General features: G+C 44.6%; 2 protein-coding genes across 7 annotated transcripts; one reads left to right on the forward strand and one right to left on the reverse strand.

Moving 5' to 3' along the window:
* Positions 1 to 5,685: 5,685 nt before the first annotated feature.
* On the reverse strand, positions 5,686 to 16,030 carry MFAP3 (microfibril associated protein 3). 5 transcript variants are annotated; one of them, XM_077186289.1, is made up of 4 exons: positions 15,908 to 15,984; positions 14,715 to 14,776; positions 10,988 to 11,448; positions 5,686 to 9,626 (listed from the first exon to the last, which is right to left on the reverse strand). In XM_077186289.1, exons 3-4 carry the CDS (start codon positions 11,265 to 11,267, stop codon positions 8,881 to 8,883), a joined length of 1,026 nt encoding a protein of 341 aa, XP_077042404.1. In that variant the 5' UTR covers positions 11,268 to 11,448; positions 14,715 to 14,776; positions 15,908 to 15,984; the 3' UTR covers positions 5,686 to 8,880. The 5 variants fall into 5 exon arrangements, with proteins under 5 accessions (XP_077042404.1, XP_077042403.1, XP_054498804.2 ...); XM_077186288.1 differs by having other exon boundaries at positions 15,872 to 15,973; XM_054642829.2 differs by lacking the exon at positions 14,715 to 14,776 and having other exon boundaries at positions 15,908 to 16,030.
* FAM114A2 (family with sequence similarity 114 member A2) lies at positions 15,973 to 26,393 on the forward strand. Of its 2 annotated transcripts, XM_054642827.2 has the most exons (14): positions 15,973 to 16,090; positions 17,130 to 17,335; positions 17,549 to 17,645; positions 18,087 to 18,182; positions 18,474 to 18,586; positions 19,546 to 19,680; positions 19,847 to 20,005; positions 20,355 to 20,478; positions 21,441 to 21,520; positions 22,142 to 22,270; positions 22,487 to 22,626; positions 23,345 to 23,417; positions 23,961 to 24,014; positions 24,748 to 26,393. In XM_054642827.2, exons 2-14 carry the CDS (start codon positions 17,132 to 17,134, stop codon positions 24,844 to 24,846), a joined length of 1,503 nt encoding a protein of 500 aa, XP_054498802.2. In that variant the 5' UTR covers positions 15,973 to 16,090; positions 17,130 to 17,131; the 3' UTR covers positions 24,847 to 26,393. The 2 variants fall into 2 exon arrangements, with proteins under 2 accessions (XP_054498802.2, XP_077042400.1); XM_077186285.1 differs by lacking the exon at positions 15,973 to 16,090 and having other exon boundaries at positions 17,120 to 17,335.
* Positions 26,394 to 27,669: the final 1,276 nt, after the last annotated feature.

Here is a 27,669-nt window from a genome sequence, read left to right on the forward strand (position 1 = left end):
CGGCACGGAGAGGGATCCCACTGCATCCCACAGCATCCCACTGCATCCCATCCCATCCCATCCCATCCCATCCCATCCCATCCCATCCCATCCCATCCCATCCCATCCCATCCCATCCCCTGTGTTATCCACATTTCCCAAGTCCCCAGCGCGGTGCTGCCCCTCCTGCCACTGTCAGCCCAGATCCTGGCTCTGAGCTCACCCTCGTGTTCTCGTGTTTGGATTCTGCTTGGCACATAAAAACCTTGACCCAGGCTCCCTTTCAGCTGAGCAGAAGAAAGCCTTGGCTGCTGAGATGAGAGCAGCAGCAAAGGCACACCTGGCACTTTGCTGCATCACTCCAAGGACAGTTTGAAGGGAAGAAAAGCACAGGTGCTCACAGGAAAAGGAGAGAACAGCAGGGATGGCTGGCAAAGGATAAACACGTGGGACATGTGTGCTCCTTTCCAGGGGTGGCTTCACTGGTGGCCCAGGAAATGTCAGGGACTGAAGAGAATTGGTTGTCCCCATGCCTGAGGCGGGATGCTCAGCCCTCAGCACTGTCCCCTCACACCCTGTGTCCTGTACTGCCTCTAAGTGTTGCATGTAGGTAAAACCTCACAAAGAAACCTTACAAACCTTGTAAAACCATGGCTCAGGCCTGCTACTTTGGCTAAGAAGAAAAGGGCCATGGGAAAGTGACTCAGCTGAATTAGGGATAGAAAAACAACCATGTAACAATAGTGGGTTCACATTGTGGTGTGTGGTGGTTGGTTGAATTATGCTTGTTATGATTTAAAACTATGTAGCTGATCATGTCTAATTGCTTTAAAAGGCCTTGTTTTTGGAATAAAGCAGCTCTCCTTTGCACCTGCCAGGGGACCCTGCATCACTATGGACCCTCACCTCACATCTAAGGACACCTTTCCTAGCCAGGGGATGCTGGAACATGCTCTGAGGGCTAAGAGATGGAGCAGCTCATGAGTACAACACCCCCAGGTGCTAATTTGGACTCTCACAGCCACCAAACTCTGTTTTCTCTTAGTCAAAAACCTCCCTGTGACAAACCTCCACTAACTGTCCTCTTGCTTCACCTGGAGAACCAGCAGGCAGAAAACCCCATGGTCCTTCTGGAGCTCCTGGCAAGGTGAGCTCCACCAGCGCCTATGGGAAGCAGAGATCTCCTGTGCCAATGCTGCTGATCCTCTGCACCCTCCCCTCTGCTAAGAGCAAGTCAAGTGACATTAGATTGCCTTGATCACACACCCAGGGGTGCTGCTCCAAACCTCTGTGCTTGAGGAAGGAGCAACTACGCTGTGGGGCTTCAGAAGAAGGCTGGAAATCCTGGAAACACTGGAATTGAGATGCAGGGAAGAGGACAATGAGATAGAGGTGAATTGGCAGCTGGGGCTGACACTGCCAGCCCAAACTCAGAGGAGGAAGAGGGGCTGGCCTGAGCTCCCTGCTGCCAGTGGAGGAAGGTCACTGTGGTTGAGGCATGTCAAGAGAGTTGCCGTTCTCTATGACCACTAATGGTATTTACAGCTCTGCATTTAAAAATGATGATAAAGGTGATCCAACTGTCAGGAACAAAGACAGATGGGGAGCTCCCTGGAGCCAGTGAGGGATTCCCTGCTTGCAGCAGTGAGCAGCAGCCACTTATATTTCACTTGCACTATGGACTCAGAGCAGGGAGTGGGGCAGAAGTGCTTTGCAAAAACACGGTAGGAAGGAGCACACAGACACTGAATTTGTCTCTGCTTGTGCTTCTAGACCTTTTTATGCCATCTTTAGACATCACCAGGAAATACTGCAGGGGTTATAAATTTTTCCCAGGAAGTATTTTGATGAGCAGCAGTCCCTGATGGGATAACAACTGGTGACTTCCTGCAGCCAGGTGCATTCTTCCCTTCCTTGTCCTCCCTCTCAAGGCTTTGATGAGGTCCTGCTGCCAGGAACTGCAGCTCTTTAGATCTATCTGAGCTACGAGGTTCAAGGCTCTTTCAGAAATACAGTCTGCAAGAGCAGCGGTGGAGATGAAGGAAGGGGAGAGAGGTGTGAGGAGTCCCAGCTGCAGAGGCATTGACCTTGGCCTGCCAGCCAGATCCACAGCTCAGGTCTTTGATCCAGGCTGTGGATCCAGAGCTGGGGAGTGGAAACCTCTCTTGCTGTTCTCTGAGCTCTCCCTTTGTCACGACTATGGCACCCTCCTGTCTTCTGTCTTCAGATGTTGTCTCTTTTCTCCTCTTACCTTTGTGTGCTGTTGCTCCAGCCGTGGGGACAGCTGGCAGCCTTTCTTCCTTTGTGACACAGAGTCATCCAGCATGGGGCTGTGTCTGTGCTGACAGCACATCCATGCTGCCCTGTGTTCCAAGGATCGTGTTTGCTTTACTTCTGTGGATTAAAAAAAAAAGCCCCAAAACCCAGTAAGAAAACAGCCTTGCTCAGAAGAGTTCTAGCAGTTAATTCATTTCAACATTGCAAGGCCCACTGCCCAGCAGCTAAAAATCATCGTGTTTGAATGGTGAATTAAGTCAGCCAAGCAATAAATCTGAGCAACAAAACAGTCCCTTTTGCTCAGGGAAGTTCTCTTTCACCAAAACACTGAGAAATGGCTTTTTCTGAGAGCCCACAAGGTCATCGAATTAATAAAGCATTTCAAGTAATCTGTGGAAGTGAAGTGACACCCTGCTGCAAGAGATTTGCTGTTAAGGCCAACTTTCTGTAACAGAGTGTGATGCATATAGGATTTCCAAAGCAAACCTCTCCTCTGATTTAGGACAGTTGTCCAAACTCCTTCATGTCTGATTTGGTCCACTGTCTCCCTCCCTAGTCATTATTTAGGAGAGTTAAGCTTGAGAAAACTCACAAGAGAAAATAAAAAATAAAGAAAGAAAACTTGGGATTCTCCCATTGACCAGGCAAGATACTTCTGAGTAATTTCATGCACTAAAGTGAAGACACCAAGGAGAGAAAGTGAGTGAAGTGCTGAAAATCTCTTGAGATAATGGTGGGACAGGCTCATGTGTTTTGCAGTGGCTGCTTTCCATTCCCCCACCATGTACAAATGCAAAGCTATCACGAGACTGCTGCACCCAGAACAACAGAGCTACTCCTTTGATATGAACAGCTCTGGTGTCAGGGACATTTCCATCACCCAGCACAGACAGCAAGAATGTCCAAAGCCCAAGAAGCATCACTCAGACCTCCAGGCATTAAATAAACAAAAGGAGTTTGACTTCCAGTTAAATTCTGCCAGCTTAGGCCAAACACAGAAGGATCTCTCCAGGCAAGGCAGGCACATGGAGCCAAGCATGGTTTGTGTTGGCCTCCAGTTCCTGCCCTGCCTGTTTGGGGTGGCCCTGATTCGGGCTGCAGATGCAGCAGCAGCAGGCACAGAAAGGATGAGATGGGAGATGCATTAAGAGATGCTTTGTGGCAGATATTAGGGAAACCTTTCCAGTAGTCTGGAGGGTTTAGCAGGAGAACAGATTGCCTGGGAGATGCGACGTCTCTGCCAGCAGCTGTTACACAGCCAGGATGGACATCTGTGGCTGACAACACAGCCTAGGTGGCCTCTCATGCTCCCTTCAGACCCACTGTTCTCAGTGTCCTGATCTTTAGAGGAACAGAAAGTAGGATGGGACAGAATTTTCACTTTCAGCTCTTGCAGATGGCCCATAACAGTCTTAGAGAGAGCAGGGAGCTCTCCTTATAGGAGGGCAGGAGGAACTCCACCCAGTTATCTCCAGCCCCTTCAGGGGAAGTTGGTGGCATGGCAGCCTCTGCCTTGCACTTAGAGCTATGTTCCTTCACTTTCCACTGAAATGGCTTTTTGCACGTTTGTAGAACCATTTAACATGAAATATATACTTAATAAAATGGTAGCACAAAGAGGCACTGAATAGGGCAAACATACAGAAGAGATGGCAGTAGCCTCTGCAATACTGTGTCCACTGGGTCCCTTTTCCATGAAATCCTAGCCCAGCTTCCATTTGCTTGGGCTCACTCAGCACAAACCTCTTCAGAGAGCGTCCAGTCACAGAGCTGTGCCCTCCCAGTGCCACCACAGCTCACAGTGACCGTGCTGCTGCAGGCAGCCGAATGCAGGGATGCTCATCCCTCTGCAGCCCCTGGCAGTGCTGACATCCAAGCCCTGCAGCACACAGAAGTGGCTCCAGCCTCTGCACACTCATTGCCATGCAGCAGGACCCCCAGATCCCATCTGGATGGACATATGTGCATGTGTGCACATCCCCACTGCTGGAGACGTCCCTGAGCAGCCGTAACGCTCGAGTGGGTGGTTTGAGTTTGGGGCAACAGAGGATTTTTCTCCCATTAAATAAATAAAAGACGTTCAGAGCAACTTGGGATAAAGCCATTCTAATCCTTTTATTCTTTCCAAAAGGAAAATTATTCCATATTCAGGGCACTGTGCAAACAATTAATTAGCCTAACGCAAATGAAAGGCCTAATTGCTCAGCATTACTGTGCTCATTGGCAGCCAGGCATGACCAAAGAATAGGTACTGTTTTACCAGGGATAAAGAACAACTTCCCAGCTTTTAGGGCTTTTTTGATATTTCAGCATCTAGCAGAATGATTTTTTTTTTTTTTTTTGAATGATGGTGTAATTCTCACTTCCACATGCAAAAAAGCTGGCAGTATTTGGAGACATCTGAATGAGCTGCTATCCAATTAAAAAAGGAGAGGAAAGAGACTCAGCTGGCATGAAGTGACCTGGCTGAAGGGAAGTCGATAAAGCTGTAACTTGCCTGAGCTGAATGACACTGTGGTGTCTCCAGCTGGAGACTTCACTGACAGAAGTGCTGCAACATTAAGGAAAAAATGTATTTTTTAAGGCATGCACCTAAAATTAAAGTACAATCATCCTTAATGCAGCTCCCTTTTCAATGATCTGTTGTTACCAGATGGAAAAGTGCTCTAAATAGATGCAGATGAATTTGTTCACTGTGGATAGGATCATGAGGGATCAGGTTACAGGAGCTTTAAAAAACTGAACTGTTATCATTAATGCATCTCTCACAACAAGGAGATAGAAAGCAGATGCTGACTGGGTATTGACCTAGCCTGAGGAGTATGGGTCCAATAATTCTTCCTTTAGGCAGCTGATTCTCATGGGAAAATCCCCAAATATTCAGCTGTAATGCCATTATCTGCCTTGTGCAGAGACTGGCAACCAGAGACTCTTCTTTAAAAGCAATCTGGGTGAATTCTGCTCCCATTCACACTTGCACACCCCCATGGAAGGCACTACAGAGGGCTTCTCAGCAAGGTGGATTTTTGGTGTTTGGGGTGAGAGATTACAAAAAGAAAGGTGCTTACAATACAGAATAGTACCAGCATGTGAAAAAGGTAAGACCAAATAAAACAGATTCATGGGTGAAGGTCACACACACAATGTGAAACAAAGAAGTAAAAGTTTGACGGCCTTCCTGAAACCATTTCAGGGCTGTACCTGTTTGTATAAGCAGCTGGGAACAATTATTAGATGCTGTTGAAGACTGTGAGACCAAAAAAAAAAGATCCAAAGATGTCCTAGCAGGAATGGTCCTTCAGATGACTGAATATCCCAATAACCTCTGTCAGGCTGATTAACAACATTCTGCTGAGCTCAATGCAGCTGCTACATAACCTTAGAGAGACAGGCGCTCCTCACTTGTAAAACAGAAAATTCCAGCAGAACAAAGTTTTTCTTTTCAATTTATTTTGCAAATCTACCAATTCCTTTTATGAAAGTATGAAATCCTATGTGGTTACATTAAACAGTTACATTACAATCCAGGTAATACAAATAATCACTACAAAGTTAGTTTTAGGTACTCTTGGATAACAAGTAGATTTTATATTTTTTTAAAATAAGTCACAGAGATAGAATAGCCTTCTGATTGTCAGAGACTTTAGTTTAAAGCAAGGAAACCACTATAGATTCTCCTCATCCTACAAAAAGTTAAGAGAGAAACACTTTCCATATTAATTTTCAATTAGATTCATCAAAGACATTAAGTGCACGCATCTGCTCTCAGGGTAACAAGAATAGTTCACAAGTTGTTTGGAAACTGGTGTCAAATTTCATTCTCTGGATATCACTTTTACCATTTAACATCACCTTCATCCTTGCTTTCAGATACATAAAAATCCTGTAAAATGCACAGAGCTCCAAATCCTCTCTAATTGAATTCAGTGGGAGTAGGATCAGTTCCTCCATTCAGAAGGTGCTCCTGATATACTGAAATCCTTATAAAACAACCTCCTTCCCAGGAATGAAATCCATGTAAGGAACAAAATACTGTAGTAATTCAGGAAAACCCTCAGCTGTGCTATCCAGCAATTGACTCAGCAACTGCATTTCTGAGGACCTTTATGCATGGTCACTCTTTCCTCTCAACCAGCAATAGGATGTATGAAGACACCAGGTGACTGCTCAGTCAGAACTTGGAGCTGTGTAAATAAAGTATAAAAATCAAAAAAGAGATCAAATCAGTCTTGAAACAGCTCTCCTGTCACTCATCTGACACACCTCCAGTGTCATTCTGCTGCCACTTCTGATGTGACATCTGTCAATCATTACTGCTTCTTAGCAAGCAATAAACAGTTTAGATTTTGTAGTGGCATCTCTCACGGTGTGTGTATTTAGGGGTAACACATCCATATGTTGCACATTATGCAAAAGTTCCAGAGAAGCAAGGAGAGCTGTTTATAGGGAAATAAGGCAGGTACAGGTACATTCTGATGGCCTGTGGCACAAAGGAGATTAAAGCAAATAATTTTCTCTTGTAGCCTTCACCTCTTTCAACCAGTGGGTTGTAAACTCTCAAATCTCCCCTCACACATGTGCAACAAACCTGCAGAACCCATTGTAGCACAGAAGTGAAGCCAGCAGCTTTCTTCTTCTAAGAGAAATAGATATTTATCCACAGAGTATCTTAACACTGATAACCTCAAAAAAGAAGCCAGACAGGTTACACAAAACTATACAAAATTTTCACCTGGACATAAAGTGCCATCAAACTATGGAAGCAAAAAAAGAAGTCACTGTTGAGGCATCTACTCAGGTTTATTCTCCTGAAACAGACAAAGTTTGCTACAGTCTTGGAAATGGCACCAAGCTGGTGGGAATGTTGCTGTAATAAAGGCTAGCAATTTCCTTCCTGACTAACATTACTCTTACCTGACAGGCCAAAGGCAACTAGGGTGGTTTAACTGGTGGCTGACTGCAGGAATTTCCCCAGAAGGGAGTTTAAAATGGTAAGAGATGCTGTCATTTCCCTGTCTCTGATATGGTAACTATAATTCATTCAGCCCCTTCTTTCTGAGCATGCATTACCACAGACAGCCCCACCCTGCTATTACCACCGTGCCTGCTTGTTTTCCACCTCTACTCATGTAAATGTAATGTCAAATCCTCTTAAGAATCCTGAGCAGCCCTCCAGAATCACTTGTTCAACTGACATTTCTGTAATAATAAGGAAAGAAAAAAGAGTTGTGTGAAATTAAATGGCACTCCTGTTGCCAAGCTGTTAAAATTATATGGCAATGTGCTTCCAGTAGTTGTAAGAAATTAATATGTGGAGTGCTTACAAGCTTTACATCTACTAAATCTCAACAGGATATAAAATGCTATTTAAGTGATACAAATGTTAAGGAGAAAAAAAAAAACAGCACCAAAGAGTGGAAGAAGGAAGTAGATTCTTGTCCTCACTCTGATTCCTGGAGGCTGGATCTCTACAGCTGAGGAAGCCAGGTGGGAGATCCCTGGTGAAGGACTTGTGCACATATGCCAGCAGCTGCAGCTCCCTTCTGCCACCTCTGCAGCACACAGGCTGGGCCCTACCAGTGAGTCACTCCCCTCCTGCAAACAGTGGCTGGCAAAGAGCTCAGCCAGCTCCCACTCCCTCTGCCACTGCCTTCTGACAGCACCAGCCAGAGCAGAGCCACTCAGTGTCACTGCTTTTCACCTGCTTTATTTTAATGCTGTTCAGGAAGATGTGCCTGAGACACCTGTCTGTAGACGATGAATTCATTTCTCAGTTTTGCCACGATGTGATTACTGTCATCCTTTCCTCACCACAACATCAAATACAATATAAAACTTTGGATTTTCTATAGTGAGTGAAATCAGCATCATGAAAAGCCAGGCAGTGCCAGAAGTGCTGTCACTGCTGCGTTCTGTGGGACAGGACCAGGGTAAGGCGCTTTGGCAATCAGCACCACGTTTAAACAACAAGCTTTTAAAATACCCACAAATTTCCTGCAGATGCACAGAAAACTCGAGACCTCCTGGTTTCTTTAAGCTGCTTTGAAACTGCAACAATTCATTTAATCCAGCAGCAGATCCTGGCACTATCCTTTTTTAAGTACAGTACATTTTGATAGCAACACAAGCATGTGACACAAAACAGATTTGTTCAAGCTCACCGTGGTTCTGATGGGCTACACACACCAAGAGGCAACTCAAAAAGAGCACAGAACTCAATTCATCAGGACAACACCACTGACTCAAAGGAATTTCAGCTCAACTTTGTGAATAAAGAAGGAGCTCACAAAGGAAAAGTTCTTATTGCAAGTTGTACTGCTCAGCTTGGTCACTTCTCACACAGATCTGAAGTATCAAAAGCTACCAAGGAGCCAAGGACAAAGAATTCCTGTTTTGTAACTATTTTAAATACAGCAAACCTGCTTGAAAAAGAAAAGCCCCCTCACAATATTCTAAACGGCCTTTTTGAGCAGACTGCAATTGTTACATCAACACAGACAGAAAATACACACTTCAAACCACTTCTGGCACCTCGCAATTTGGAAAACTCTCGTGCACATGGGATGAGGCAGCTTGTTTGCAGACCCTTTTCTCACAGAGCCCTTGGACGGCCCGAGCTGTGGCTCAGCAGGTGCCCTCCTCAGCAGGCACAGAGTGGCAGCTGCCGTGGGACACGGTGTCGATGCCGTGGCCCTGGCCCTGGGGGTGGATGGACACCTGCACGGCGATCTCCTGGCCCTGCTCGCTCAGGGAGCCGTCGTCCGAGTCGCCGGCCGGGGAATGGCTGCGCTTGACGGGGGCGCTGCCGGGGAACAGCGCGGCCGGCGCCCCGCAGCCCGGGGGCGGCTTCTCCTCCCTGCCCACCTCGTCGGGGTCGTCCACCCTCACGGCCTCGAAGATCTCCTCCATGAAGGCCCTGCAGTTCAGGATCAGAGGAGGGAGGGGAATGCTCCTGGCGAGCTCTTCGATGTAGCGAGCGAACTCCATGGTCTTAAACTGAGTGACTTTGGCCAGCTCGAGCGTTTTGGCGGACGTGATGATGGGGATGCGCTTGGCTATCTCGAAAGCTTTCTGCAGCTTCTCGGCCCCTTCCGTGCGGAAGAACTCGTTGATGGCCTTCTCCGTCTTGCGGAGGTGGCTGCTCATCATGCACAGGCGGGTGATGTTCAAAATGAGCGTGATGGCAAAGGCAACGAGGCACACGATCATGTAGTAGATGCTCATGTCCCCTGAGGTGAAGATAACCCTCAGGGTGACTGTGTAGTACAAGGTCTCGCTCTGATTAATGCCTGCACACGTGTACCGGCCCCGGTCGGCAAAGCTGACCTTTGTGATGTTGAGGGAATGATCAGCAATCCTCCACCGGTCATCTGCAGAGGGGCAAGAAATAAACAGAGCTTGTGAAACAAAAATCTCAGGGTAAACATCATCAGGAGTCAAAGCTTGGCAGTGAGCAGCCACCTCCGCACAATAAAAGTACACCAAGGACTGAAATGTCCTTTTCATGCCTGTGACACAGAAAGCCATAACCCACTTACCCCTCAGACTGCTTAATGGTAAATTATTCTGCATGCTTGCTACACTACTTTTACTTCCTTCTCTCATCTGCACTTTCCAGTGTGCTTCTGGTTCTTTCTGATAGGGATCCTAATTCTTAACTAGGGCTTCTCACCCTGTGTTAAAAGACTGTCCTCTATAAAGTCCAATTTTCCATACATTTAGAGTCAAAAGTCAAGCGACCCATGAAAAAGATCAGTCTGTAAATGGCTCTGTTGGCAAAAGAACCCAGAATTTTCTTGAGACAGTATTCTGCTGAGCATGCAGTGCTGACATGCAAAACCCAAGTAAAAGAGAAATCAATACAAGAAGCTTTATACAGCATTTGCTGTGCATTTATAACTTAGGGGGAAAACTGTTTTCATAACTCATTCCTTCTAATTACTCTGCTTTGAACTGTTTTCATAACTTATTCTTCTAATTACTCTACTTTGAACTAATCTCCAGATGGCATTATAACTACAAAAAGGTTACTGAATACTTAAGGCAGAAAGATGGCCTCCAACAAGATCCTATCAATTAGTTCAATGACCTTCATTAATACTAATAAAGAAAAACACATGTATCTCTAAAACATTTTTTTTAAATTAAAACATGCAGGGATAGAACTACAAGAGCCAATTGCTAGGAAAATATATTCCCTTTCAGTTCAAAAGGGTTAAATAGCATGAATTCCATCGTTGGCCAACACATCTTGTGTTACTTTCCACAGTCTCACTGGTGCATAAACCAAAAAATAAATGTACTAAGTATGTTTTAAAACATATCCTGTAACAAAATTAAAGCACCAACTGCCAGCTCAAAAGGTTGCAAGTTGTGGAGAACTGTGTTTAACTCACGCATTTGGAAAAATATAATTTCAATCAGAGCAATAACAGATAAACTCATCAGTTAGTATTGGGTAAGATGAAGGCTCATTTCTTCTGTACAGAACACTGGGATGACTCTTGAACAACATCATTCTGTGGGGCACCAAAGCAGGATGGAGCAGAAGTGCTCAGGTGTAATTCCCATGCAGCATTTCAGAGGGCAAAGGACTTTGTTTTGCTCTCTTCTTGTCTTCCAATTGTATTAACAGGAGGATAGGAAGAGAAAATTATAATAAAGTCCCAGGGTTTTCCAATACTGTTTAAAAGGAGAATAATGATGGATAGAAAACAGCAGGAAAACTCACCTTCATCTTTCTGTTCAAGCAGGTGTCCTCTGGAGTTATACCAAAGGATATGTTCATACTGGCTGATGTTCAGTTTACATTCAATTAAAATACTGCTCCCCTCTTTGGCTATGATATCATGGTGTGCTGGAGAACTTATTAAAGCTTGAGACACTGCATGAAGTGATGCATTGAAAGACCTAAAAGCAACTGTCCTGTTAAAAGCTACATTTTCCACTGTGAATCCAGCTGAAAGACCAGCACTAACAGTCAAAATTAACAGGCAATAGCTGAGCTTCATGGAAAGTGAGTGAAAATTCTTCTTTCATTTAATTTGGAGAAATGAGGTCATATGATATTAAGCTGTCTGTATTGCTCTGAGATAGCAGAGGAGCTCTTGATTTGTTCTGTGATGGAAAATGCCTGGGATCCAAGTGCACTTTCAAGACCATCAATATTTGAAGTGGAAACTGGAAGTAAAACTGGAAAAAAAAAAGGCAATAAGTTTATTAATGACCACAAGGCTACCATGTATTCAAATTAAATTTCCAATAAACAGATTTCAAATATCATAATATAAACTGTCAGCTGAGAGGTTCCAAATCAGAGCTTTGCTCAGAACACAGTGATAAAATGAGGGTAAGAAGGCATTAGCACAACCTCCAGTCCACTAGATGTTCATCTTCCCAACCAAATAAATAATCTCTGGAACAATAATCATTAAGGGGAAAAAGGTTTTACAAAAAGAACAAATTGTTCAGACTACTCAAAATGCACAATTATCTTTAAAAGTGGGTTCTGCATTTGTAACCAGAGAAAAAGTGCTTTCTTAATAGAGGAAGAAAAGCAAGAAAGAGGATGTAATTTCTGCCTGCCTCTCCACCAATATCAAAGTGCTTTTAAGCCCTGGTTTTCTAAAGCCAGACTTTCATTTACTACCCAAAGAAAAACCAAAGTGCACACACACACACACCTGATTTTTGGCATTTACATCTACTTACTTGATTTTCGGGGCACAATTGATATTAGATGTCTAAATATTATATAATATGGTTTAATTACTTGGGAAAAGTCTCTTGGCTGTTATCTACAGCCAGAAGAGGAAGTCCCTTTCTGAACAGCAGGACACTGATGTCTACACATATTTCCTTTTTTGCAATATCTCTTGTTGCTGCTGCATTTTCTAAGTCTGCTCCTTGTTATTCTTGTTTGTTTTACAATGAGCTCCTGTTGAAAATCTTTTAGTTTATGCTGCTTCATCTCAGCAGTCATATATTCTTCATTGTCTTCTCCACCCAAACTTCATAGAAATGTGAAAAATTGTTTTGTCTAGGGACAGATACTCTTCAAATTAATGTGCACAAAAGATATTTTAAGACATTAGTATACAACAAATTTTCTGTGTTTTGCACACAAGCCAGAATAAAACCAACTTGTAACAAAATGAGATGACACTGATAAAAGACAATCTGTAATCAATTTTCCTGGAAGCCTGATTCAAGAAAATTTCTAATCCAATATGTGTTCCCTGAAGTTATGACTCCATCCAGACAGATCCAGAGCCTCAAAAAAACATTTATGAAGTACAGAAGCCACAAGCTCAAATATTATCCTGAAAAATATCTCACTTCATGTCATTGACTGTGTGACTTCCAATTTATCATCTTTTCTTCTACAAATAACAGATGTTAGTGGAAGGGAATTTCATAAATATCACAACACAAAGAGACCCATTTACTTAATAAATAATGCAGACACTTTTCATCCTTCTAGAATTACCAGTCAACACTATCTAAAGCACTTCTGAAAAATAATGTAACATGCATAAAACCAGGTGATTTCTAGCAATTGTCTTTCATCAGAGACAAACTAAGCATATTCAAAAGGGGGAATTCTGCTGATGCTATCCATACTGGGAATTTTTTTCAGTGAAAGTGAATTTGTCGAAGGTCAAACCAGATTCCAGACTTGACATCTGGAAATGAGAAATGCGTTGACATCTCTGATGAGAAATGTGTTATCTGACCCATTTCCATTTCTGTTGTGGCTATTGCCAAAGCCAGTTTAACAAAGGAGGCAAAGAAGACAGCTGTGTCCAACTCTCCTTCAAGCTTGACTAACCAACTCACCCACTGAATCCTGCAAGAGAAACTGGAAAACAGGCTCCCTACTTGTTTCTCTGTAAACAGCAATCCCTTCATCTGCCTTTTTTTTTTTTTTTAAATCATTGGCCCCACTCTGTTTTCTATCATGCCTCTTGTCCTTTCATTTAAGATGAGACTAGTGCAGAGAACTCAATTATACCATTGTGCTGGAGGAGCTACTTTCCCACAGCTAAACAGTTAAAACCACTACCAAGGCCTCTTTTATTCCTGTTGTTCACCAGCTACACTTTAGGGAAAGCATTACTGAGTCCTGCTGCCTCTGAAGAAGAGCATCACATCCACAGCAACAGCACAGGTCTGAAAAAAAAATACTAAGGCTGCTGTTGATCAGCAACTATTCCTCTGTTTGAGGGAGTGGTTTTAACCTTCCATTTTTAGACCTCTGGTATTTGCAGAGTGTTTCAGAGCCTGCAAAAGGCTGCTGACACTGACCTGCTTGTTTTGGCAACCTTATGCAGCCCCACACAGACAGGCTGTGGACTGGAGTGGTTTGTGGACCACTGACAACATCACCCTATGACCCAGCTGCCTTCAGCTAAAAATGCACTTTTGCATGCATCAGACTTGACCTCACAGTGCCTGATGCAATTAAAACACACCACAGATCTGCAGCAAACACAAACCCTCATCTTCACCCTTGAATCACGGGCACATTATAACTTCCAGTCTTCTAAAACAATAACAACCCAACTGATACTTTAGATTTATTAGAGAATAATCCCAGTGCCTCTTGTACTTTGCCTGTGCAATTGTAATTTTAAATTATTAGATTTGAATTGTTAAGGTTTCCAAGTGTCTCTGACGTCTGTTCCTAAATGACATTAGGAATCTCACTCATTTATTTAACACAAGAAATACTCAGCAACATTTTCCCTCATAAGAATAATTATCTTCAGTAATTGCATATGCTCTCCACTATCCTTGCACTGAGCCTGCATAATGCATAAACCATTGGTGATGGGTCATTTAATTTTACTATTAAATTCTTCGAGGTCTGATTTATTAGAAATTGTTTGTCTTTTGGAAAAGCCATTATTGCTAAGCAGACAATGATCTCTCACTACCGAGTGCTGGGAACAATAAAATGATTTGCAAAATCCGTATTCTTCATGCACTGCACTTATGCAAAACAGCTGCTAAAGGACCCAAAAAGGATAAAGCGTGATCAGTGCCAACATCACAATTCTTCAACAAAGTGTTAAGCTCAATCAAGATGAAATGTGCCAGAATAGAAACTGGCTATTTTACAACTGAACCTGAAGCTGAACTCAACACATTTAACCTTTATTAAACCATAAGTTGTAACAACAAATAGCAGTGGAAAGATAAAAATCTGTGATGCATGTGCTCGTATGAGTCATCCTTGGCTCCTACCCTGAAGAAGTGTATTTGTGTCTAACTTAGAGCACTCTAAGTAGTCCCACCGAGGTCAGTGGAAGCACTGATAGTACTTAAAATTACACACATTTATATGGCACTGCAAAATTGGGGCCCAAGAGGTTGCAAGTTATATGGTTTTACATCCACTGCTTATAACATCACTTCATACCTGGAGTAACGTGAGGCAATAAACCGAGACACACCTGACAGAGCACAGGCTGCTGATGTCTTGCAGAAATACCATTTGCAAGCCCCCTCTGACCCTCTGTCAAAGAGAGAGATGCATCAGGGAGACGCATTTGGCAGAGCCCTGCAGCCAGGAACTCTTGGGAAGTTGATGAACACAGCCAGCACGGTGTTGACAAGAGCCGTGTTGACAAGAGCCTGTTGCTGCAGGGGAATGGCAGCACCACGGCCCAAAAACCAACCTAAGGGGCAAACCCACAGCACTCCAGGGCCAGCCTCACTGCTGCCTGATGGGATTTGTTGTTTTCCCGTGCACATCCTTTGGCTGCCTGACAGGACACGGTGTTTTGCTGTGCTTATCCCTTGGCTGTCTGTCACAGGCTAACTTGCCAGGACACAGCATTAGCTGTGTGCCAAAATAGGTTTTTTTGTCCTGTCAGCTAAAAACGACGAGGCACAAAGTTTCACTTAACATCACCCTGTCCTCACAGCCCCAGTTCACTCGTGGAAAAGCCCTGGTGCCAGCTGGTGGTGGCAGTGGGACACAGGACATGCGACATGACCGCACTGCAGCCGAGGGCACCGGGACACGGGGGTGACATCACGCGGGCTGGTGTCACTGGGGCATGACATCACGCCAGAAACACAAACAGAATATTCTGAGCTGGAAGAAAACCACAAGGATCATCCAGTGCAACTCCTGGCCCTGCTCAGGACACCCCAACAGTCCCAGCCCGTGCCGGGCAGCGCTGTCCAAACGCCCCTGGAGCTCGGGCAGCCTCGGGCCCTGCCCATGCCTTGGGGAGCCCGGGCAGCGCCCAGCACGCTCTGGAGGAAGAACCTTTCCCTGATAACCAACCCAAACCTCCCCTGACACAGCTCCGGCCGTTCCCTGGGTGCTGTCACTGTCACACAGAGCAGGGATCCGAGCTGTCCCTCCGCTGCCCCTCGGGAGGAGCTGCAGACCCCGATGAGCTCTGCCCTCGGTCTCCCGTTCTCCGGCCTGACCAGACGAAGTGACCTCAGCCGCTCCTCCTGTGGCTTCCCCTCGAGGCCCTCCGCCGCCTTCGCTGCCCTCCAAACCTGCCCCTACTGCCCCAATTTCCACGCCAAAACAGCGAGGCGGGACATGGCTCCGCAGCCTCCCCCTCCGTCGCTGCCCTCCGACCCCGACCTTGCCCGGTGAACCTGGCGGTACCGCCGCTCTCACCGGGACGAGGCTGCCCGGCCCGGCCTGGCCCGTCCCCGCAGCTCCGCCGCCGCCGCCGGCCCCGCCGCCCGGACGCGCTTCCCCGAGCCGAGGCCGCTTCCGGGGCAGCGCCGGGGCCGCTCTGCGCCGGCCTCGCTGCTCTCGGTCCGCCCGGAGCCGCGGGGGCCGCGCCGACCGCCGACGGTGAGGGACGGCACCGGGTCCGGGGCTCTGCGGGGCACAGCGAGCCCCGCGGGGAAACGGGCGTTGGGGACCGCTGCGGGGCAGGCGGGGCCACGGCGGGGTGGTGCGGGCACCTGGCGGGCTCCTTGTGCGGCAGGAGCCCCACGGGGAGGCACAGGGATCGCGCGGTGCCATATGGAGCAGCCCCGTGTGGCGGTGACGGGACTATGGGGGTCTCCCGGGGAAGCGGAGGCACAGGGAGGCCTCCAGGGCTGTGGGGTGAGGAGGGTGCCGGGGGTGACCCGGGGGTCCCGGCAGATGGGGTGACCCGGAGCTGTCGCTTTGTTTGAGGCCATCGCAGCCCCGTGAGGGGGCAGCTGCCCCGATTGCATCAGTGAGCAGGGGACACAGCAGTGTCACCCCGCTGTGAGCCCGGGGGGTCTCGGCTTGTCCCTGCCTGGCCCTGCAAGGCGCTTGAACCGCAGGTGCTGCCAGAGGAGCCCGGACAGGTGACACTGGGGCCCCGCTCCCGGCTCCCCGACCCCGCTCCGCGGGGCTGGGGCGGCTGCTGGGGCGGCTGGAGCTCAGCGCAGCTCCTGGGGGTGTTCGTGCTCATGCCCAGGTACCGGAGTGACCCAGCCGCTGCCTCCCTGCCTGCTCAGCTCTCTGACCGCTGTCCCCATTTGTCTCCTACACGCCTCAAGCCATCCCAGCCATCCCAAGCAATGGGAGTTTTCACTTTTATTTTGGTGGGACATGTATTTATTTAATTATCTGAGTCCCTTTTGTACCTTCATTTGTTTTTTAGAGTTAGCAAACTGGCTTATTTTGCTATGGAGAGGGTGTGTCAGTTAGATAAAGCCACGTGTCCCTGTGGGACTTTAAACTTCCAAGTATGCTATTTTTGAGTCAGACGTAATTTGGTGTACACACATGTGGGTACATGTGGCAACACTGTTGTGTTTAATTATTTAAAACACCAACGTGATGCTCTTGATCTAATGTCAAAGTGCGAGGGAGGGATTATTTTATTTGCTTTGCTTTCTGTGGATGTTTGTAGTCATGTCTGAGGAAGACGGGGGTGAAAATCTGAAAGATGAAACCTCTTACAAAGCTGAAAATGAACAGAAGACAGAGGAACTTGGCTGCTCTGAGAGCAGTGAAGGGAGACAGCAAGAGACTGTGCCTGTGACTCGAAAAAGACCTGAACCCAAGCCCCCAAGCCAGCCTGCTGCCACAGAAAAGCCTGCAGGTGAAACCATCAAGGTGAGTTCCTGTGCTTGCTCAGAAAGATGGGACTTCACATTTCATGGCTTTGAGCACAGGAGAACTCTGAGCATAAGCCCCACTCCTTTCTGAAAATTCACATTGCTGTTCTCTGAAATGAAAAAGCTGCACAAAAGTCACAAGTCACAGTCTGCTTGTGTTCCTTTCCTCACCATAATGCCTGCATCAGTCTTCTGTTTTTCTTCATTAAAGGTCTCAGATCCTCCTGCAGTTCAGACAGGGTGGGGCTACTGGGGAAGCTGGGGGAAATCTCTTCTGTCAACTGCATCTGCTACCGTAGCTACTGTAGGTAAGGCTCTTTCTGGTATTTGATAAATATTTTAATCATGTTTTGTGTCTCAAGCTGGTGCTTTAGAACTTGTTTCTGGAGAAGAGGATTTCAGTTATAGCAGCCATTATTGGAAAAATGTCAAGAGAATTGTTCAAGTAATGGGAAAAGCTTGTACCAAAAGGTACAGTGAGATTAAGGAGATGTGCACAGCCAGAATTACTTTCAGGTTTTTAAGGCGTTTGTGTAATTTTCACTTGGTATTTTAAACTAGTATTCTGCCAGTATTTACAACTTTATTTAAAAGCTAAGATGAAACCTTGGTTCATTACATTGGTAGGTGAGGTGGATAGAAGGAGGTTTTTATGCTGGTTAAACTGTTTTGAACAGAAGGAATCCAGAATAATAAAAAAGAATATGCAGCTCTAATCCTGTTTCTGTTCTGATTTCTGTCTTCTCTAGGTCAAGGTATTTCAAATGTCATAGAAAAAGCAGAAACAACCCTTGGGATCCCCAGTCCTAGTGAAATCTCATCAGAGTCTAAAGATGGTGCAAGAGGTCAGTTTTGTACTGCAGAAGAACAACCCTGCAATGTTTTTCACAACATAATGAGCCCCAAAATAACATCACCTTACTCTGCACCTTGCACCTTAAGACTGATAATAAAATCATTTAAATTATACTCTCTTGCTTAGTTCTGCTAGCTGTGAAAATTAGGGAGGAACATAATCTGAATTGTAGGCTTGCTCTTAGCTGATATTTGGTGTCTGTTGATTTTCTCCACTCTGTGGCTGACAGGATCTTTTTTCTTTGGAAGTCAGGAAGTTAATTTTCTGCCTTCTAATGCAGGAAGTGAGAATCCTGCTGCCAGCAACGCTGATGCAGCTGATGATGGCAGCTCCTTCCCTATTGCTGGGGCTCTTGAAGTTTTATCAACCATCTCTACTGCTGTCCAAAGCACAGTGAGTGAGTTGGGAATGCAGGAGAAAATGGGTTTAAGGGAGCTTTGGGGTTTTGGCCTTTGATCTGAAACATTGTAAGAAGAAACTTAATTTTGACATTTGTGGGATGCATGGTGATAAACTCTTCCAACCTTCAGAAAACCATTATCTTGGGCCTTGTTTCTAACTGACACCTCATGTGAAAGATGTTATGAATTTTGATAGTTCTGTATTGAATGTTGGTACATAACAAAAAAATCCTAATGGTGGATTGTGCAGAGCGTGCATTTCTGTGCATGTCACCTCTGTACTCTGTCATCTCTGCCTTTCCTTTGGAGTAGTCAGCTAAATGCAGGGTCAGACTCATTCCTGGAGTATTTCCACTGATTTCCACAGAACCAGAGATGAAATTCATTCTCCTCTTCAAAAAACCTATGTGAAACTAGCGCAGTTTGCTTGGAAATCAGCTTGCTCCTGTGACCAGGAGAAATGCACTTCAAAGGAAGCCATTACCCTTAGAAACTGCTTTTGTGATCTGCTGTCTTGTCAATTTGCCTGGGAATCTGAAAGAGCTGCAGATGGAAAGCTGGCTTCTGTTTTTCGCTTTTAAGGCTCAAACAAAAGTTAGCAGTCAAAATCCACAGGTCTGGTGTTTTCTCATTGGAAGGATGAGAACTGAATTCTGTAATGTGCTGAGACCCAGCTTGTTCACAAACTAAAAAAATGTATTTCCCATCAGATTGCTGCAGCTGTCTGGGTGCTGTAATAAGCTGTTGGGTGATAATGTGTTGTGGCTCTTTCTGTGTCCTGCTGCTCTCTTTGTGATGATTAGGGTTGAATTTAGGGTGACAAGGACCAATTTGGCTTTTATGTGAGTGCACAGTGTAAGATTGCTGATAAAACCCTCCCAATTCAATTTCTTCCATTGGGTAATTTTCTCTGAGTTTTATGTGCTGTCTTTATCCAAATCTGTTTCCTAGGGTAAAAGTGTTATTAGTGGAGGTCTGGATGCCTTGGAATTCATTGGCAAAAAGACAATGGATGTAATAGCTGAGGGTGACCCTGGATTCAAAAAAACAAAGGGCCTCATAAACAGAACCTCTACATTATCTCAGGTACAGCACTTCCCTATCAGCACCTCATTGGTTTCTCTCCTCCCTTTCTCCCTTCTTTTGTGGTCCTATCATTAAGCAACCATTTTTTGCTATTGAGCCAAAAGCCCTCTCCTCTGTATTCTCTATCTCCTGGCACTGTCACGAGGCCTCTGCTTTTCTTTTTCAGGTCTTAAGAGAAGCAAAGGAGAAAGAAGAGCAGCAGACAGCTACCGAGGTTACCATGGCTACTGAGAAGAAAGCCCATTATGGGTTACTGTTTGATGAGTTTCAGGGTCTTTCGCATCTGGAGGCCTTAGAGATGCTTTCCAGAGAGAGTGAATCAAAGGTAATGGCCTTGAGCATTTTGCTTTCTATTTTGAGTTCAGCTGAGCAGGGGAAAAAAAGATTAGAAATATATGTATATACATGTAAAATCAAATGCTCAGAACTTGCGGTAGAATGATTACAGAACTTTACTTTGATCTTTGCATTAGGATCTGGTGTTTACCTTGGGAGCAGTTTGTCCTGTCCTCAGCTCCTAAAGCCATTCCCAGCCTCAGTTCCTGCAGTTCAGTTCCTCCAACTTCTCACAAGTTACTCTCCTCACACCTGCTGCTTTGCTGCCTTGGCCTGTATTTTCCATCCTGTTGGATGGATTTATTGACTCTGTCTTTGGCTGTGCTGCCCTTAACCAGGTGAAAGCAGTTCTGAATGCCCTCTCTGGAGAGAAGTTGGACACACTGAAGGAGGAAATGGAACAACTCAAAGAAGCATTTTCTTTGCCTGAATTCTTTGAAGAAGAAGAGGAAGAAAAGAAGGGTAAGAAAGCCCCAGGTTCTGAGAAGAGAAGCTGGTCCTAGTGCAGAACCAGCCAGCCCTGATCAGTGGCAATGGGCATGATGCCAAATTTAAATTATTCTTTAGCTGGATGTTTAATCCTAAAGCCATCTCTGTCCAAGGGCATGACAGGTAGCAACACCCTTCACCTCTGAGAAGCTGTGCAAGTAATTCTGTAGCAGGAATGATTTCTTGCCAGAGCAGGGTTAGAGTTGTTTGACTCATGGGCAGTTCATACAACTGACCCTGAGCGAAGATGCTAATTCAGAGAGAAAGTGGATTTTCTTGACCAGGAGGGGAAACTTGTGAACAGAGTTGTCCAAGATGTGGGAGAGCAAAAGCCTTTTTATTTGTTTTTTAAATGAGAGTTAGCCACACAGAGCAAAAGATTCAGAGGTGCCTTCGCACACAAGAGCCCTGATTCTTGACAATTACATGGATTTAAATGTAAATTTCTTGCATTGCTTTTACTTAAATGCTCATCAGGGAGGGCTTACACACCTGCACTTGCTATCATTCAACATTTAATGTATCTTTTATATTTGCACATAATGGATCTCACATCTGCTATGCCATATATAATAGGAGAACCATAGGCTCTAAGTGATATTTCAGACTCTCTAAGGTGATGTGCAAGTTAGTGTGTTATAAAAGGCTGCCTGAAAAAAATAAAAAATAAAGAAAAGGAGTTACCTTAGCTACAAAGCAAGAATTGAGAAAGCAGGAACTAACCTTCAGGCACTGATGTCTCCACCTTTGCAGAACTTACCTTAGAAATTGTATTTGAAAAGACTGAGTTTGATGCATTCTTGCCTGAGGTGATGATTCACAGAGAAATTAAGGAAACAGTTGACAGACTTGTGCAGAACTAGCTGTGCATTGAAGTGCTGCTTATTTCTAAATCTGTCCTTTGTGTGGATTCTTTAACCTTTCCTGTCCTTTAGGGGATGAAGAGTTCACAAAAGAAGTAACAGAGTTGTTTTCAGAATTGCACATCTCCTCCACGCCAGACAAAGTGATCACGGTGAGTTATTTTCCATATTCTAAAAGCTGGAGGGTTTCCTCACAGGAATGGCTTCTCTTCACCTGCTTTGCTTGTGAAAATATCAAATGCATGGAAACAAGCCATATTTTAGATCTTTTGGCAATGGTAGGTGAAGGAGATGGGCCTTTAACTTTATGGGGCAGAGTCATGTGAGCCTTCAGCCACCATGGTGAAAAAACCTACAGTCATGAACTGAAGGCCTGCTCTTGGTGCAAAGCACCTCATCTCATTTTACTGTCTTCAGGAGCTGGTGTGAGGAAGTTTCATCTTTTTTGCCGTCATTTCACTACCCTTCAGATCCACCAAGTGGCAGCAGCATTCTGCAGACATGGTTTTAAAGCACCTCTGATAGTTTGGTCTTGTTGGTAAACTCCAGCCCCTGGTGCTAGAGAAACAAATGCCCTCAACTGCATCAGTGTAGCCAAACTTCTGCAAAATCCTGAAGGCACTGGGATGATTTGTCCTGGTTCTTCTCAGAGGCTCAAAAGGAGTTGTAGCTGCTTCTTTCCTATGGAGAGGGCCAATACTCACTCCATTGTCTTGTGGTGTGCAGGGGGGCTTCATTCCAGTCATTAAATATTATGGCACATCTTGCTCCAGGTGAGGACATCTGCTCATGAGTGGATAGCACGATTCAACAGCAGTCTTCCTAAAGAGGAAAAAGAAAATGAAGAAAACCAAGAAGTAGAATCCAGAGATGGTGACCAGGAGGCTAAGGAGTCAGTAGAGGTAACTGGGTAATCAAGGAAAAGAATATCTGCCTGCAGAGTGTTTATCTGGCTGCTCAGTTACAGTTGTGACTCACAGGGTTTATGTGTTTCTATTTCTGTGTGGGTTCTGAGGGCTGAAAGGGCAGTGATGGTATGTTGTGTGATTGACTTGTTTTAAATAATAAAAGCTGCTAGTTTTTATGTGTAGTATGCAGAATTTTTGTCACTCTTGCAGGATATTCATGCATTTGCCATAAGAAGCCTGGCAGAACTGACAGCCTGTTCCATTGAAATGTTTCACAAAACTGCAGCTTTGTTTCTCTATGGTCAGAAACAGGAGGTGACAGCCACAGACAGAGCCAAGTCCCTGTCACAGTGAGTGCATCTCTTAGTAAATAGATAGCATAGAATTACTGATTAAACTGTCTGATAATTCTTTGGAAATCCATGCAATGCAGGGCTCTTAAATTCTGCATAGGTGTTTAAATTTGGGAATTGGGCGAATTTGTGATGGTGGCATCATTGTCTTCCAACAGACCTGAGCTGTCTCTTTCCAGCTTAAAGACATTTCTTGATAAGAAAGAGGAAACTCTACTTGAAAGCTTTCTGTAGCCTAGAAGAATATTTGCATTAAGCTTATGCTAGTCAGTAGGCAGAGATTTAAAACATGAAAAAACAAGTGCACAAAGTGACTCCTGATTTCCTCTTTGTTAATCATTTAGTATGCTTGGTACATGAGATGGCAAAATTACTGCACAGGAGACACTTGGCATGTGTCTGAAATGTGCAGTACTTTCTAATTCAGAAAATGACACTTGCCTGTAAAAAAAGGCAAGTTAGTACTGTTCCTTCTGGAATGGCTGTGTGTCCTCTGAGTGCTCTTTAAGATCTTCTGCTTTAATTATTTATTTCCCTATCTTTTCCCTCTCTATTTTATTTGGGAAACTTCTCAATCTTCATACACCATTTGTATAAATTTTGGTTTAATTTAACTTGGTAAGCATAGAAATAGGGCATTTATGTTTTAGAGCTGAAAGAAACCTAATCTTGAGGACTGTGTTTACCTCATTGTTTTCCCTGTCTTCTTCCTCAGATTGACTATCATGCTGTGTAAAGAACTGTCAGCTTTCTCTAAAGAGTTCACAACATGCTTAACAACTGCAGGGGTAAGAGTTACACCACACTTCTTAGGAATGAGATGTGTTTATTTGATAACAGCCTTGGGATCTTTGCCAGGAACTGCTTTTTGGTTTTTGCATGTTTACATATGCAGTTTTTAACTTGTAAACTGATCTTTTAGGCCAGAGTTCCTCAAACTGTGGCATCTGAGCTTTTGAGAGCCTGGCACAGAGTGGGGGTAGGAATTGATGCTCACAGTGCTAAGGAGACAGAGGCAAATGAAATGTGAGCCTGTTGTGGATTTTTCAAAGCACTCAGGTGTCCCTGAAGATGTGTCATCATCTCTGTATTCCCCACTTGTCCTCAGTTCATTTGAAGATGTGATGTGTATTCATACCTGACCTGTGCTGGGCACATGCAAATTTCTTTGTTCTTATTTGCATGCTACAAAGCTGCTAAGCTTGTGGCTTAGCTTTCCTCTAGGTAAGGGAGCAGTGGTGGTTTTAAACTTACTGAGGATTTAGCTTTATCTTGCTTGAAGAAATGTGATCAAATTTTCAATCAGGATAATATATGTCTGATCTCTGCAGGTCAAAGAGAAAGCAGATGTGCTTAATCCCTTAATCACTGGAGTGTTTTTGGAGGTCAGTTATGCTAACGTTAAAACTTTAAGCTAATACTTTAGAAATAGATGTGCTGGTTCTTCCTACTTTAGGATCCTTATGCATGCCAAGTTCTCTAACCCATGGTCTAAAATTGTGCTTACCTGTCTAATAACTTGAAAGTTTTGATAAATGTCTCCAGATTTGCACAAAAGATGAGTTACTTAGTGAGGAGTGAGTGTCAGCTCACAGTTATGATGGGTCAGGAGACACATATTCAATTCAGCAGTCTGGATTTTTAGAATTTAAATGTCCAAAGTCAAATCTTAGACAAGTTCAGAAATTAGCATACAAGAGTCCTAACACTTCCTTAACCTTACTGTTAAATTGGTTCTCAAGCTTTCAGAGCTCTGAGGTGTGGTAGGAAGGGGGTGTTTCATGTTCATGTGTTCTTCCTTCCTGCCACAGCATGCTGTGCTTCCCTTAGAAATAAACTCTTTTCTTCTCTTACTGAGAACAGTATCCTGCATTTGGATTGGAACTGATCTTGTGTGGCAGTCTTTAAGCCATTTGCTTTTTTTTTGCCTACTGGCATAAAGCCCCTCAAAAACTTGACATAAAATTGATTTCTAGAATGAAGCCTTTAAAATCCAGCAAGCACTAGGCTTCAGTTTTTTCTGTGCAATAATCAATGCTGTTTGAAATGAGTGTGTGGTGAGTAAAGCTGATTGGTAGCATGGCTATTCATGTGTGTATTTTGATTTCTTTTTCACAGGCTTCAAACAGTGCTTCCTATATCCAAGATGCCTTCCAACTCCTGCTGCCTGTGCTGCAGATTTCTCTTATTGAGGCTAGAACGGAACTATCACAGTAATAAAAATCCTTCTAATTAAGAACTTTTTGACCTTCCCAGTTCGTAGTTTCCATGCTGGAGAATGATGTAATGGCTCTTGTTAAAGGGAAAAAGATGAACTCTGCTCACTGCTGCTGCAAGAATGGTGATTAAGTGCAGTCTGGCAATGACAGCTCTTACAGCACACTGAGAGATGTGATTAGCATAGTCCAGGCTGGTGGACAACGTGACAGACTTAAAGTGCAGATTGCTTCTCTGTTTCATGGACTGTCTGTGTCTTTTCACTGAAATCTCTCTGCTGTATGTGTTAACAAGCTCTTTGTGTTCACAGTCCAGAGAGCTTCTCCAGTGCTGAAGAGAAGAGTAGCAGCTGGCTAGTTAGTTAGCTAAAATCGTGGTGTGATTTTTAAGTCAGACATAATTGGGTTCCTGATAGCTCTGCATTCCTGTTGAAGTGAATATTAGATAGGAGGTGCAAGAAGAGGCAAATTTTTGTCATTATGAACCTTGCAGTTCCTAGACTGGGCAGAATAGAGCAAGCAGAGAGAATTCCTGATCAAGCTGTTGCTGGAGAGAAGCTCAGCTTCCCAAAGATGCCTGTACTGACTCAGGGATGTGGGACAAGGGCTCTCACCAGGGGGCTGGGGCTGTTTCTCATTCTCTTATGCTTTGCTTGCTTCAGCACGAGCTGGGAAAATGCTGATCTGGCCCTGGGAATGCAGGTACTTGGCTTTATAGCAATAAATGAGAACTGACTAAAAGGGATTGATCCATGTTTGGGCACTTTAATGAGAGAATTCAGCAGGAGGATTCCTGTTTTTCAGTGCAGCTTGACATGTCAGCCACAGACTGTTCACAGACTCACATACTGCTTGTCTTCTCTTTCTGTGGAAAAACACTATAGTGCAATGCTCCTTCTTGGAAGGTATTTATTAAAGTAGGGAGAGAGGCAGCAATTTGGTTCTGTTAGTAGGAGTCCTAATTTGCCTCAGAAGCTGCTCCACATATGGTATCTGTTTCTTTGTGCTGTGCAAGTTCCCTGCTTTGTTCCTTTATCTTTTGAGCTTGCCCATGGGGAGGCAGCAGCCTCTGTTGGAATCACAAGAGCAGAAATGCACAGCTAAAATGGAATTTCAAGAAGTCCATAATAGCTAATCAGAGGTGACTGAGTGTCACACCTGCCTCTGCACTTGCTCATTGGTAACAATGATGCTCAAATCCCCTTTTGAAAATCCTCTGGGTTTTAGCAGGTCTGGCACATCTCTGCTATACTGAACCCTTAGAACATTCCTCTGCTCTGGTTGTGCAGTAGAGAAGTGGGTTTTTTTTTTTTTTGTATTAGAATACCTTTTGGCTAATGTTCTGATTTTATATATATATATGGAAAAACCCCTGCCTTAGTCATGGTTAGACTGATCAGATCTCAAAAGGGAAAGCTTTTTCTGGCATCTTAAAACTGGACTTGAAAGGAGGGTGTCTGGGGTAAAAAAATCTGCACTACAATAAAATCTGTATTTTTTTCTTCTTTTGGTTGATAGCATTATTAAATAAAGGATTTGTTTTGACAACTGTTTCAGTTAAAAGCTATCAAGGTAGCAGTGGGCACAAACGAAATAAAAGAACTGTGGGTTTTTTTTCTCAGCCCTGATTGTGTTTTTTGGGGCAGAGCTGGGTGCAGCTCTGGGGCCAGGACAGCTGGGATTTTTCTCATGGCAGGAAACAGTGCTCTGAACCCAGGCTGGGAGTGAGAGCTCCCACAGATGAGCTCCCAGTTCCTGTGTCAGTGCAAAAAGGCAGCTTTGCTCCTGCCAAAAAGCCAAAATGTACAGGAATGTCAGAAGAGAAGAAATTAAGGTAATGGAGTTTTATGAAGCAGCAGCTGCTTTTTTGCAGATAAATTCTACTGACCTGCAGTGCTTTAGTGTAGAGTAGTTTAATAATTAAAGGAAATGAGGTGATTTTTTTTTTAACATGCAGACAGTAATTCCTTCAGTCATGTGCCACCTGGATTTTGTTATAGCAGCCAATAATCAAACGTGCACCAGCTTTATTTGTGTGCCAGTGCAAGGACTGCAATAGACAGACAACAAAAACAGTTCCACTGTTGCTGAAATCTTTCTACCCAAAGCATTCATCAGAATTTAGGATCCAACTGTCTGGAGGTCTTCCATCCAACTGTCTGCTTGGCCTTGCCATCTGTGTGAACCTAATGAGAGCTGACAGTAATTTGAACACTTCTGGTAGTGTCTGGGGAGGTGAGAGGTGGCTGAGAATAGATAAGAGTCAGCTAAGATGCTGGCAGTGACTTGGAGGGGGGAAAAAAAAGCCTTCCACAACTGTTTTCTTTCCTTGGGAGTGATTCTGTTAGTTGCAGCTGTAAAAGCTGCTTCCTGGCAGCTGCTGTGGAAAGGTTTAAAACACAAAAAAGGCTTGGGCTTCCCAGTAGGCATTGGGATGTGCTCCCAGGCCTTGCCAGCCACCTTCCCAGGGACTCCATTTCCATTATTAAAGCACACATGGTCAGCAGCAGGATGAGCAGTTGTCCTGGTTTGGAAGAAGCAGCAGCTGTGCTGCCACTGGTGGCCCTGACTAAAGGGACACCTGTCCCAGGTCACCCACAGCACAAATTAAAGGGTCTGACTCAGAGGCAGGAATAGGGGTGCTCTCGTGGCAGGAGGAGGAGGAGGAGGGCTCTGGCATTTCCTTCTCAGGTGTGTTCATTGAATCCAAAATAAAGAGTGGTCTGTGATCCTGTGACCTAAGCAGAGATGGGTGTTCTGTAGTCCAGGGCTCCTTGGCACAGAGGACAGAAGTGGCCTGTTCTGTGCTAGTCCATGTTTTCTG

Source organism: Agelaius phoeniceus, chromosome 15 (assembly GCF_051311805.1).
Source record: "Agelaius phoeniceus isolate bAgePho1 chromosome 15, bAgePho1.hap1, whole genome shotgun sequence".
NCBI lineage: Eukaryota > Metazoa > Chordata > Aves > Passeriformes > Icteridae > Agelaius > Agelaius phoeniceus.